General features: G+C 25.9%; 2 protein-coding genes across 2 annotated transcripts; one reads left to right on the top strand and one right to left on the bottom strand.

Annotated features, from left to right (window-relative positions):
• Positions 1–1,890: 1,890 nt before the first annotated feature.
• Positions 1,891–7,849, bottom strand: LOC112591125 (solute carrier family 12 member 3). Its single transcript, XM_025334822.1, has 18 exons — positions 7,583–7,849; positions 7,370–7,523; positions 6,954–7,303; positions 6,741–6,855; positions 6,527–6,663; positions 6,019–6,165; positions 5,700–5,940; positions 5,513–5,634; positions 5,289–5,424; positions 5,017–5,228; positions 4,696–4,937; positions 4,439–4,614; positions 3,912–4,044; positions 3,702–3,811; positions 3,529–3,643; positions 3,316–3,461; positions 3,151–3,262; positions 1,891–2,026 (listed from the first exon to the last, which is right to left on the bottom strand). The coding sequence occupies exons 1-18, from the start codon at positions 7,847–7,849 to the stop codon at positions 1,891–1,893; spliced, it is 3,051 nt and encodes a 1,016-aa protein (XP_025190607.1).
• Positions 7,850–9,315: 1,466 nt separating this feature from the next.
• LOC112591133 (immediate early response 3-interacting protein 1) lies at positions 9,316–13,444 on the top strand. The gene is made up of 3 exons (XM_025334834.1): positions 9,316–9,545; positions 9,634–9,729; positions 13,233–13,444. Exons 1-3 carry the CDS (start codon positions 9,455–9,457, stop codon positions 13,286–13,288), a joined length of 243 nt encoding a protein of 80 aa, XP_025190619.1. The 5' UTR covers positions 9,316–9,454; the 3' UTR covers positions 13,289–13,444.
• Positions 13,445–14,642: the final 1,198 nt, after the last annotated feature.

The raw sequence follows: 14,642 nt of genomic DNA, 5'->3' as shown, positions 1-14,642 counted from the left end.
TTTATTAAATTAGTATTGTATTAATTAAATTATTGAATTAAAAATTAAAATCAAAAAAAGCATTTTAACATTTAAGTTATTCTACATGGAAACTTTAATTTATTTAAAATAAATATTTAAAAAAGAGTTGCAATAGGTTTTTAGATAATTATGAATTTGCTGAAAAGTAAAACAATCTTTTAAGACATAACTTTGAGTACAAAAAATGTAAAATTAAATCATTCAATTAATAAATTTTATACAACTATGTATTTGTTTACACAATACAATATAATATAGTGAGAAAAAATATTAAAATATATTTCTAAAATAAGTCTTTTTTTATTGCTGGATTATCACTTAGATAATAATTATGTATAGTTTACTAATACTAAGTTTTATAAAAAATAAATTTCTACTAAAATATAAATTTTATTAGCACAATAAATTATGTTCTCAAATATATTTAAATGATTTTTTGAGCACAAATTGAGCATAATGTTGGTAAACGCCACAATGAAATAACCAAAAAAATTATATAAACTGAATTCATTTGTGGATTGATCACAGACATCTCAATTTTAATAATATTAATAAGTTTTATTATACATATTATATTATGTTTTAAACTATACTGTAAATCAATATACAGGTTCATAAAATGTGTAATGCTAGTAAGTTGACAAAATAGGTAAAATTTTGTTTTCGTAGTATGACTAGAATACATCCAATGTTTAAACAATTTTAAAACTCAGTAATACAAAAATAATTGACTGTAAAATATTTTTGCATTCAAATAATAAAGGTACAACCGAATTATTATGGCCTTGGACATGTTCAAAAAATAAATAATAATACAAAATTATGGTCGATTACTTATTATATTAGAAGTTGATTAATTTTAACATTAAACTTTATTTACAGTATTTTATCAAAGATTTTATAGTGAGTACATTTTAAATATGTTTAAATATTATACATATATAAATTAAGATTAAACACATTTTGTTGTTGTATATTTATTCGTTTTTAAAAAAAAAAATAAGGTAATAACTATCCAGTAGAAATGCATAGTAAAAATAATTGGTTCTGAATATTTTAATTTTTAAATTTGTATGCTGGTTAACACCAACTATAATTCATTTATAAAAATAAAAGATCCTCTTACACAAAAATAATAAATTCAGATCTGATTATAATTAAAGTTGATCCTTTTTGTAATAACTTTTTAAATTGTTTATAAAATCTATGAATAAACTTTGAGAAACATGGTAATTTTAGGAGAAAATATTATAAGTAAAAATAAAACTAAATTTCAGTAAGCACATGTTCTATTTAAAATCAAGATGAAAAGATTGATGTGTTAACTAAAATCAGTTATTAAGTTTTATCATTATTTCATAAATTAAATAATTAAAATAAATTATAAGTAACAGAAATATAAATTATACATCAGAAAACCAAAAAAGAATACTATGCATTAATAACTTAAAATGATTAAAGTACGTCAAATATATTAAAGTAATAAAATTTAAATGTTTATACATACATATATTATATGTGTATAACATTTAAATGAGATTCTTAAAAAATAAAAATTAATTGTGCAAAATATGTTTAGTTTATAGCAAGTACCTGTTTTTGATTAAATTAATTACAATTTTATAAAATTATATAATATGAAATAAATTAATGAATTATAAAAATTGTATACAAAGAAGAAATTTAATTAAAAAATATAAGAAATTAGAAAAAAAAAACGTATTTTCTGATAAACACATATAAGAAAACATGATTGTGGCAATGAGTCATATTAAATTGTTGTTTTTCAATTTACTTAAATTTAAATAATATTACTTAACATCATTTTACCGGTATTTAATGGAGGAACAGTTCTTGAGCAAAAGATGCTTAGGAATAAAATGTAAGTACAGAGCTTTGATTGCCCCGCACTAAAAGAAATGGAGGCATACCTTGTGTCAATGTCTCTAGCCAGGACATATACAAAGAAGCTGGTACTACATTTTTTCTAGGCATTGGTAAAGTCCTGTAAAAGATATAATCAATTATTACACAATATAGTATAATCTTATGCTTTTAATATAGATGTTACTTATTACTAAAAAAAATTAATATAAATGTTACAGTTAAAGTGTTGAATAAATTATAAAACATCAAAAAATTATTAGTACACATTATAAAATGAATATTTAAATTATACCAAGAGATACAAGCACACATTAACCAAAACTAGCTGTTACATATCACAACACCATCTACAATAATTAATTGACGAATGAGGATGGAAAATAGAGTGGAGTGAGTAAAAAGAAAGATAATAACCTATGGTCATGCACATAAAATGATCATATTATTTTCTCGATGAACAGAATATTTATTTTATTTATTCCCATTTTTCATACTGTTAATACGATATTTATACAATTATTAATTTACTGCCCAGCATAAGTCAGATTTCATATATATATTAGTAGCAGAAAATAAATATTATGTATTATTAACAAGTAAAATAATTATCACATTCAATAACTTGTGTACAAAATCTCAATTGAAAAAATTTGGAATAACCAATGAAAAGAAAAACAAATCTATTAAACAAAAAAATATAGATGTAAAAAATTTCTTGAAATTTATGATTATTTTTAAAAATACAAAATAAATAATAAATGTGAAAAAAAAAATAGCATTTATAAAAAAAAATAATGTACTGCTGTACAATTTGGAATATCAAACATGCATTCATAAATAAGTTTAGTATACTAGTTTTAAGCTAACTTTTATATAGTTTAATAGTATGTAGTATTAGTATTTTTATTGTATTTTAACCAAATCAAATAATTAAAACTAGAAATTATATCAAATGACTCGTTAAAGTATAATTACAATAAATAATAATTTCCCAATTTATTATACATTAAACTTAAATATAAGTGTAAATTACATATAAGCTACCCATTTATTTCATAAAACTAAATTATTCAATACTCTAACTATAATTTATAATTACTTATTAATATAAAGCAATGTAATGCTTTTAAACATTTCTGATATCATATTAAATTTAAAAAATATAAGTTTTATCAACAAACAAAACGTATACATATAAAATACCACTGTTATTAAACTATTAAAATGTTTAATACTACTTACATTACAATTAAGTTGGCTTCCTGTGAATTTTCTAAAAGCAGTTCTCTTAACCGAAGATGACGATTTGTTTTTTCTTTCATTGCTGTTAACTCAGACTCTTTTATACCATCATCTATAAAATTCAACTTAAATAACAAAATCTAATTGATTTTTTACATTACATACTTTCACTGTTTGGTCCTTTAGGTTTATAACTTTTAATCAATCCATCATAAAAAGCTAATGTTTCTTCATGTGGTTTCCTCATAAGGTCTGTTATTACTAACAAATCTGAATAATCAATACGAAATTTGGCTAACAAACTAGCAATACTGCAAGAGACCACACGTTAAAATAACACATAATAATAAATTATTAAATAATTATAAATTATCTTACCTTCTTTGTTCAAATTCCAATTGATCTTTTTTATTAGCAATTGTAAATACTCTCAATTTACAAGACGACCAATTACCTCTTGTGCTTAAGATATATGGTAAAAGTAATGTAAGACCTTAATTAAACAAACTAAATTAATAATATTACAAAATATGATAAACATACTACTTTACCTCCATCATCATACAGCCACCAAACATCAATTGAACCTTTCTTTTGTTTACGTTGAAACCGGGTAATCTCATTCATAGTGTCTTTGGGTAAATCATAACCATCAGTTCCTCTGTAATATAAGATAAACATATTAAACATAAATTTATTTAAAATAATTTAATATTTGTTTATATAATTAATTTTAATTTTATAATGCTTAAAAAACTTACTTGACAATATTAACTTTTTGATTTTTATTTAATTTTGGTTGATCAACTTTATCATCAGTAGACTGCTTAGTGAATGAAGTAGATGTTTCTTTGTTTAATAATTCATTTTCTTCATCACTGTCATTTTTATCAGCTATGAAAATTAATTAGATATAAATTTAGTTCAAGTGAAAAATATGTAAATAAAATGTAAAATATTAAAAACATAGAAAATCAATCAATTAATCAAAACTTCATGAAAAACATTGAAAATGGATTGCCATGTTTATCAAATTCATAAAAAAAAAAAACTTTTCAAACATTTATTAATAACTAATGCTTTAATTATTTTTTTAGATATGTAATATTAAAAAATAAACACCTTGATATAATATTAATTTTTAAATATTCTTTAAAATAAAATCAGTGTAAATAGCAATTTAAAAAAAATATTAAGTATACATAAAAATTTGTTTAAAAAACAAATTAATAAAAAGCAAAAATATTTACTGCATTATATTATTATTAAAATAGAACTCAATACTTACTAACAGTAGACATTGACTGTGATCTACTATGTAAAAATGGTTCTTCTGATAGATATGATGCTTTACGGTTTACCATCATATCAAGCTGCATTTCATCAATAAGAATTGAATTAGAAAAATTTAGTCCAGATTTGACACGTAATATACATACAGCCATATGAATATCTAAAGCTTTACTAAATAATTACAAAATAGTTAATAATTAATTATAAATCAACTAAATATAACAATTTATATGAAATTTTCTTAGTACATACTGTAACACATTGAAATACATATTTAAATCTTGAGAACTACATTTGAACCAATTGCTCTTATATCCTAACATAACAATATTTGGTTTCAGTTTGCCTAATCCAACTGTTTGCATTAAACTCTTTGCACCATCGTCAAAATTAGTACCATCTATTTGTACATAAAATCCTTTGATTTTGTGGTAACATAACCAATTTATGGCACGTTTTGAATAAACTTCAAGTAACTTTTGTGAAGATGGAGCCTAAAAATTTTAAATAATAAAAAAAAGTTTATTTAAAATATAATTAATTTCAATATTTCAACTTAATAAATAAACATACTTTGATAATATTTCCGCATACAAGCAATGACAAATTTTTTGTAATGAGATGTGCAAAATCAATTAATGATGGTCTAGCAGATGTCATTCCAGTAAGTACAAGTAGTTGCGGTCTAAAGTTTTTAACATGATCTTCCACCCTTATAAGATTGTGAACAGCCAATAGAGCTTGTTTGTAAGTTTGAGCTTGGGTACTTGTACCCCAATTGACATCTGAAATTATTAATTTCTAAGAATTTGAATACCTTTTAATCTTTTAATTAATAAAATTACCTGGTTTTTGATATGATACTATTAAGTACAAGGCTAATATAGCTGCTAACGTCACCAAAGCTGTTCCCCAGCTAATGACAAACATCAACACTACACATAACATTGAACCTCCTAAACTTAACCACATATTATACAACTGAAATGAAAATAAAAATGTTTAAATTAAAATAATTCACCAGTTACAATAAATGATAATAAAAAATTAATGAGTAAAATTGCTTTACTTTAAAAGTAGGACGCCATCCAATTGGTTTAACTAATGATGCATGAAATGTACTGAAATTTATCAACGCATAAACACTAAGAAATATATTTGATATTGAAGGTAATATTGCATTCAAATCACCTATAAGTACCAAATGTATTGTTATTATCAATAACAGGATAGACAAAATATATAATGTATAGTACCAGGAAGTATAAACAGCAAAACAATTAATGTAGTTAAAATATCAGCTCTTATTGGCTCTCCTGATTTATTACTAAATCCAAACCATGAAAGATTATTGTAAAGTCTATCGTTGCATAACATTTGAAATACTTTTGGAGCAGCTAAAAATGAAGAAAATGAGGCTGTTAATGTTGAGGCCAAGATACATGCGTATACTAATGGGCTAAAAAATGCTATAAGTCCAATAGTTCGATTGACTGCCTAAAAAATTGTTATCAACACAAAATAAACAATACATTTAAATAAATATTTTACTTTTAAATAACCTTAAAGACTTACATAATGTTTATGATCATCAAAATTAGACTTATAATGAGGATCTTGATCTATAAATGTTGAACCAACCAAAATTGCTATACTAATGTATACAGAAGAAGAAATAAAAATAGATGTTAAGGAACCTCTTGGTATTGCTCTTAATGAATCCTAGATAACAAATAATAAAATATAAGATTTAAATAAAGATTATCATACTCAGTCTCAAAAGTGGTTACTAATGCTTTAATCATCAAGACTCATACTAAATTTCAAAACTTATTTATTCAAGTATGAATTTAGTTATACAAAAATTGATTGAGTAGTTTAAAATAGTTCCTTTACTTAAGGTAGTTAAGTTAATATTGCCATTATCAAATATTTAATATAGATTTTGGTATTTACTATAACAAATTTTAGAGACAGAGTATAGACAATGATATAAAAATATTCAGTTATTTTATACTTAAATAAAATAACAATTTAATACATAATAGTTAAGATTTTAATATATAAAAACAATTTAAATTACTTTTAATTCGCCTGATTTATTTGTTCCTGCTAAAAATCCAGAAACTGCAGGAAAAAATATACTAAAACCATACCAAAAACTTTTACACCAATCGTCAAAAGTTTCATTCTTGAATATATTATTATTAATTGCATCCCCTAAAAACATGTATATTTATATTTTTGGTTATATGGTACTAAGACTATAATAAGCTTGTACTATTGTTTTTTCTTACAGCTAAAACCAATGAAACCTTCATCTCTTTCAGCTTTACTTTTTGGTCCACAAATAGCTCCTATAAATACATCCAAAATTGCTGCAATCATAAGTACTAGAACAGCTGCATGTACCTAAAGATTTTTTGAAAATACGACCAAAAAATGGTAAATTAATAATACATAATATAAAATATTATATAAGCAACAATGTCAAATTGTATTTTATTAACCTGAATTCGTGACCTAATGCCACCTAATGTTGCACACAGCAATGCAGTAGTTAAACAGATTCCAAGAAGCCTCATATCCTGTACTTCACCATCCAATATAGATAAATTAAACGAGTTCAAAAGAATCTGAACCATTTCACAAAATCCTACTGTATGCATTGCACATGCAGCAGACAATGCTATAGAATAGATTACACCAATGCAAGCACCAAATTCTGGCCCAAGAGAACGAGATATCATAAAGTAAGTACCACCTTCTTTCAATACACCATTTGTACTAATTGCTGACATAGATAAAGCAGTTATAGTTGTGATAGCACCACCAAACAATATTATAACAATTCCTGAAACTGATTTTTATTGTTAATTTTTTAAATTTTCATCGAAAATAAAATAAAATAATTGAGTTATATTACATAAACCAGTAGTACAAACAACCCATGCTACTCTTAAAAATAACATGAGACCCCATATTTGTACTAGGTTACGGATAAGAACTCCTTTAATCCACCCTTGTTCATGTTTTTTCTTTATTGGTCTACTAGGTTCATTTTCTTGAGCTTCCATATTCTATAACGATAAATTAATTATAAAATGATAGGCAATTTTGATGAAGAAAATATTCATACTTTTTCAGCCAGATCACAATTATGTAGTTCATCCAAAGTAGGTCTACATGCAACATGCACTGACATAATATTTCGGTAATTGTCTAATCTTGGTAATGCTTCACGGGTCAGTTGCCGAAAACTTTTATATTTATTATCATCTGATGAAGCACTGTCTAATCGCATCCTTTGAGGGGTTTCACAATCTACCAATTTAACTTGAAATCTAGTGCGTTTCGTATCAGAAACGACACTTTTCAATTCAACTTCATTTGATTCAGAGTCCATCTTTATCTAAAAAAAAAATTATATAAGTAAATATATTAAACAATAATTAACTCATATAGGCAAATATATATATAATTAAATATATCAAATAGATACCAGTCACATTTCTCAATAGTCAATTGCCTACTTATTTGCCTCAGACTTAAACTAAATGAGTAAGAAATGACATAAAATATAATTAATATCATATTACCTACCTACTTTTTATTTTTTTTCAAATTATATTTATTCATCATTGGCAAAATTTTATTTATACTATTTTTACTATAGCTATCATAAATAATTTATTAATTCTAAACATATTTGTATAAAGCAAATTGCATACAAAAGATATACCTAATTCAATTAAAATAAATAGATAATACTAAATCAATTTATTGCAGTTGTTAACAAAAATAGGTCATTATTAAATTATGAACTAGGTAAATTAATCAAGTCAATATATCATGCACATAATTTAATTATTTTTAGACATATAATAAAACAAAAATTCAATAAAATTCAATCAATAAAAAACTATTAAAACACGATTAAACACTGATTGGACAGTAAAATTAGGCTTTGCATTGGGACATTTAAATTATATTAAGAACAACTAGGCATTCATTAATAACTGTGGAAAACATTTTTTTTTTTATAATTACAACTAACAATGGAGTATTCCCTGACGCATAATATGTCACCACATAAACGCTGTTTAGTGGATATGATGCCTAGTTTCATAATTGTTAAGACACAGCGGTGAAACTAAGTCGGGTGTAAATGTTTTCAGCCATCGTCGGCAAAAATCAAACAACAATTTACCTGATTGAGGAGCGTATCAGTTGGACAACCGTTAGGAAGAATTTTTTCTGACGAAATTTCGTCGTCAAATTCCGCGATGTTGGACGATGAAGCGAACTCAAAAACGTTGCAACATCGCTTCAATTGCTGTGATGCACGTGTAGCGGTGACGATTAGATTGGCCGGGTGATTCGGAGGAGCGGGCACGTATACGCTCGTACTACGTACACAAGCGGCATGTCAGGCACATTATTCAGTTGTTCGCGAACAAAAAAAAATACGAAACCGTCGATACAGTAACGGACACAACTTGCACTTCACACCCGACCGGCGTTCAGATGACGGGTCCCACAATAAGAGTAATGACGAGACGGTATATAAAAAATAATTAAAAAGTACTTAGTCGTTACAACATTTTTTCCCTTGTCATTATTACTTGTATGTAAGCATAAATGCAATGTTCTTTACTCGAAAAACGAATAACCCGACCCCAACGTCCGTCACTTCTACTGTGTAGACCGTAATTTCGTCGTTACTCGTTATCATATCTTGGTTTGCGAACGCTATGTAGGTTAGAACGCGATACCGATAAGAGGTCGAATAAACATGGAAGAAATTTGCCCGCCATTTATTTTAAATGTACCGTAGTCGCTTACACCGATAACGGATTGAACACGTAGTGTGATAACACGCGCGATTTCATGTTTTCATCCAACTTTGACAACGGGATTCGAATGATTTGATATTTCGAATTATTTTTCCAGTAATTTTTGCGTTGGTGTAGCATTATCCGGCTGTCCCTTAGGGTGACGTGCTAAAGACATGGGATTTTCATTGTGGACTCTGCTCGAGGCTTCGCTATTGTGTCTGAACGCCATATGCATCCTGAACGAAGACAGAGTTCTGGCCAAGTGTAAGTACATATTCACCAGGCTGGCGAGCTGCTGATCTATATTATTATGTGATATTAATTATTTACACCGTATGGTTTATTTTTTTAGACGGCTGGTCCACAGTGAACCGAGAGTTTGAGGATATCCCAACCACGAAAACACAGATATTATCACTTATGAAGTCTATCCGTACAGTCGTTAAATGTAAGTAGTACCAATAGCCTTACCTAGTAAATATCTATAGTTTTAATGTGAATTAAGGTGAATAATATACATTGAAAACATTATTACATTATAGTTACAAATATTTATTCCTCCAGTATCATAATACCACCATTTAATTTTTGTATTGTGTTGGTAAATAAAAATGTATTATTACCTTTAGTTAGGTATACATACTATGTAAATATTATTTTATAATAAACTATTCATTATAACATCTAATTTATAATTTATGAAGTTTCATCTTTTTAGTATTTTTGAACTATTTATCATATTAGTTACTGAATATTATAATTTTGTATTGTTTTTACAAAGCTAATAGATTCACAACTTATACTTAAGTAACTATTACCTTTCTTAAAAGCTAGCATTAATGGTTCAGTGTAATTTAGAACAGCATTGATAGCATTATATTATGTATACATATTTTCATAGTTGTATTCCATCTCTAAAACTGAAACATCAAATTATATTTATTTAGTTTAAAATTGATAAAAAAAAACTTGGTACTTTTAAAAATATATTTTATACATAGGTAATTTTAAAAAGTAAATTATTTTTTACTGCAGGAATATAGTTTATTATAATTTACTTTACAAATGTTTGTACTCATTTAAATGTTTTATTATATATTTATTAATTTTATATTGATCCCTTCCTATACTAATTTTATTCTGATAATTATCTATTTAATTTGTATAAAATTAAGATACAAAATAAGGTCATTATAAAATTAATTTATAAAACAATATTTTTTTGTCTGCTTACCTTAATATTTTATTTAAGATCTTCATTATACAATTCATTTATGCATTCATACATTTTTTTAAATCATATACACTCAAATATAATTAATTTGTGATGTTACATCAGCCATACTCAACCTGCGGCCCGCCAATGGTTTATATGTGGCCCAAACAGAACTCATTGAATTAATAAAAAAATTTTAAAACTAATATAAGTGTAATATAGGTATAACAGAACAATTAAAGTGTGTTAAACTTCATATTCAAAAATGAAATATGCAAAGAATGTGTACAGAAATCGGCTTACTGATTCACATCTTGACGACTTGTTAAGAGTAGCATGCAGCAACTACAAACCAGATTTATCCAAAATAGTTAAGGAATTATCTCAATATCAAAATTCACACTAATTTAAAATAAATATTTAATTTTTTTACAATAAATTTTCAAATGTTGTACACAATATAAAAATGTATTTTTAGTTTTTTTTTCCGTTCCGTTCATTTAGACTTGCGGCCCGCGTAATATTTTAAAATATTTTATGTGGCCCAAATGAAAAAAAGGTTGAGTATGGCTGTGTTACATTATTGATGTGCCTTGGTAAAAAGTTTTAAATTTAAAATGCATATAATATTTATATATTTATCAATTGACTATTATTGATAATATAGTCTTATTTACCAGTAATCTAAAAATAATGTATGTTATCTATCTATATTTTAAAATTTAAAAATAGTAAAATATTAATAAATAATATTTATCAACAGTAAATATCAATTTTTGCTAGACCATATTACTATATATGATAATAGTCCATTAAATTACTGCTTTGATTGGAAATTAAAAAATTGCATTCAAAATATATTCAGAATATTAATACTTGTATTGTTTTTCTGTGACAAATTTTCATCCAGATTAGATTGTCAGGCTGTCATATTATATAATTACTTTATAAACTTTATAAACTTTATAAACAGTTAATATGTTTTAGCACAAGAAATATTATTTAAAAAAAAAAATCTAGACTCTTTTATTTACTGTCAGCCAAAACATCTTTTGGCAGTATTTTCTGATAGATTGACCTAGTCCCCAGGTGGTGGGTGAGCAAAACAAGCAAAAAACAACAGAGCACTTTATTATTATACAAGAAAATTAAATTATTAATGAAATTGTAATTTCATAAACTGAATAATTTATATTTTTGGACTTTTTGTTTAAGATCCATAATTATTAATAGTAAAGTAATAAAATAAACTTGCAAGATTGTTTTGCCTGGTAACTGCACCTTAAACCTAAAAAAATAATTTGATCTGTAATATTGGTCAGTGATCTCACATTTAAAACAAAATTTACTGTTACATACAAAATAGAAATACCTAAATATATTAATGCTTAAATTAAAAGACTAACTAGTGAAATCTAAACACCAGATTGATAAAGACATTAGGTTTGCATACCTCATAGTTTGTCTACCTTTTGCCTATATTTTGCAACTATTATGAGGCAGCTTTTCATCTTATTATATTAAGGTGTTGGATAAAGGCATACAAGCAATCCATAGTTATTATCTTTACTTATGCCTGTTTATGGTTAATAATTAACTTACTATGTAGCAAATTTAGTATTGAGTGCATAATATAATATAATGATAAACAAATATTATTCGTGTGTGTATGACTTAGAAAAACCCTTAGATGTAAAACATTGCTTGTTTTAAATCAAAATTTGTTTTAAATAAATTATTTAGTGTCTTATACAATTTTTAACCACGCATAAGAAAACGATATTTTTTTTTTGTTAAATATTTTATTTTTTTGATTCTCTAATACTTTTACAATTATTAAAAATTAATTAAAACATAATAATTATTAATTTGTTTTTGAAAACTTAGGATTTACATTTTCCCCATTTCATTCAAATTTATTGTCAATATTAATTAAACTGTATTATAATTTAATAATACTTTTTAAATATTATCCTATAATTATTATAATGAATGTTATAAATGTTTCTTTTTGAGTTTGTTGACCCGAATATTGTAACGGAGCGAGTTATGTGACTGTAGATTACTATACGTATTAGATGCCCAGGAAATATGGTTTACTATCAAAAATTATTGTACTATATAACAGTTTTTAATTAATACGATACTATTCTCTACTAACGTAATTGCCTTCGTTATAAATGTAATAAATGTATATCATATTCTACAATATAAAGTATGTGTACGACTTTACATAATATAGCCCCGTATTGTAGACCTTTTATGTCATAATAAAATATTAAAAACAAAAATGTATATCATATTATTATAGCCATCATATGTAATATTGTAATTTGACGAAAAATGTTTTTCAAATTGGGTCATTGTAAAATTAAGTTTTATGTGAATTAACTTAAATGCGTTGGGCTATGTATATTATATATTGTTGTACTCGTATATTATAGGTAGAGTACAATTCTGTGAATGTATTATACTCTTTAGGTCATAGATGCGTTGTGGTCTTGTAGACGTAACTACATGTTATATAATGCAAATGGTTAATATTTCCGTAACTATTTCCACAGTTTTAATTTTAAAAATAAATTACTTTCATTTCATCGTACGGTTTCTTGCAAGTATACAAGTTTGTCGAAACACTATATGTTTATCCTTGTTAGATATTATTGACGAAATCACCTTATCTGTAAAGATTTTTAGTTTATTATACATGTAAATAATTTTAATTTTTATTTCAGATCCTCTCATAATTTTCAACCTGCTGATCATACTTGTCAAGAGTCTTACAGGATAATAAAAAAATTCAATTGGTTTACAATGAAATTATGTTTTTTATATTTCGTGTAACTTGTTATTTGTAAGGATAATATTTTAAATACAATACTTATTTATATTTATATTTATATGTTATACAATGTGCGTATCAAAGCATTTACCATCTTTCCATGAATAAATTACTTTGCTAAAAAAAAAAGGACTTGTCTCATTTGTTTTCCTATTTGATACCGTGAACACCTTACAGCGTACTTCCCAGTTCCCACCACGCACTCGCGCGCGTTTAGCCGAGTCCTATACCTAATTTATTGTCGTTGGGCCGGATCGGAATAAAAAAAAAAAAAAACTAATCTATAAATAAATAGGTAAATAGCGTTCGTCGCGAAACTATGCACTCGCGAGTTTTATTTCGCAACATGCATTACTTAGCCGTGGTAGTATATATAGGAGGCACCTATAACTATCTACCTATATTTATACATGTATATATATCAGCTATAATCGTAATTATTATGCACGTGTTCGCTTTGAACAGATTGGTTATTAACGATTAGAAACGCTGCTAAAACCATTCCGGTGCGCGGTGTGGCAATAATTCGCATTGCTCGTGTATTCATACGCGCGGTAATAGGTATATGAAGGTATTGGCGTACTGTGTCTAAGTCAGCATCTACTATCTACCTGTACGTCATGTTATTATATAGCTACTGCTGCTATACATTATATTGTGTACAACCGCCTAATTTAATTTGTAATTTAAAAATCCACCTTCGACGCGTTTATTATATAGTTGTGACAACTGACTATACAACAGGTACGTTTTATGCCCATATACCTAGTTTGTACATGGCGAGAATGTGTGTATATCAGTTACCGAATCCCGCGAATTATTATTACATATTATTATATTCGCGATAAAAACGTCATCTGAATTTCTCAATTTTTCGTCCTGTTTTTGGCCGAGTCCCCGAGAAACCTTGGCCACACGTCTGTAAACAACAAAATGGTAAGAATAATTGAGTCTACACTTTCGCGGTATTATAAACATTTACCAACCGACAGGGACATGTTGACGGGTCTTTATTGTTGTGAAACAGTTATAATACCGTAATCAGTAATCTATAACCCAATTTCAACGCAGAGCGCGAAATTTTCGACGTTTTATATTTATAATAATTTACGTACAATAATTTTTTAATGACCGGAGCTAAAATTTTATTTTTAAAAATTACCAACGTCTGCAATTTAATAATATCTAGGAATGTAATCTGTAAAATTTGCATGTACAGATGTACTACAGAATTTTTTTAATAAATTTACGAGTGCATAAAATATAAATATAGTATATAAGTATATCTGAGCCACGCACGTCG

Source organism: Melanaphis sacchari, unplaced genomic scaffold, assembly GCF_002803265.2.
Source record: "Melanaphis sacchari strain LSU unplaced genomic scaffold, SCAv2.0 Contig0_pilon_pilon, whole genome shotgun sequence".
Lineage (NCBI taxonomy): Eukaryota > Metazoa > Arthropoda > Insecta > Hemiptera > Aphididae > Melanaphis > Melanaphis sacchari.
Note: the sequence above shows the minus strand (reverse complement) of the source record. Positions and strands in the feature narration are given on the sequence as shown.

Coding starts and splice junctions, on each gene's coding strand:
- LOC112591125 (XM_025334822.1), bottom strand. CDS start 7,849: ATGGACTCTGAATCAAATGAAGTTGAATTGAAAAGTGTCGTTTCTGAT. Junction 6,664..6,740: donor AGGTTTCATTGGTTTTAGCT/GTAAGAAAAAAC, acceptor ACATGTTTTTAG/GGGATGCAATTAATAATAAT. Junction 5,941..6,018: donor TTGATGATCATAAACATTAT/GTAAGTCTTTAA, acceptor ACAATTTTTTAG/GCAGTCAATCGAACTATTGG.
- LOC112591133 (XM_025334834.1), top strand. CDS start 9,455: ATGGGATTTTCATTGTGGACTCTGCTCGAGGCTTCGCTATTGTGTCTG. Junction 9,546..9,633: donor AGACAGAGTTCTGGCCAAGT/GTAAGTACATAT, acceptor TTATTTTTTTAG/ACGGCTGGTCCACAGTGAAC. Junction 9,730..13,232: donor TATCCGTACAGTCGTTAAAT/GTAAGTAGTACC, acceptor TTTTTATTTCAG/ATCCTCTCATAATTTTCAAC.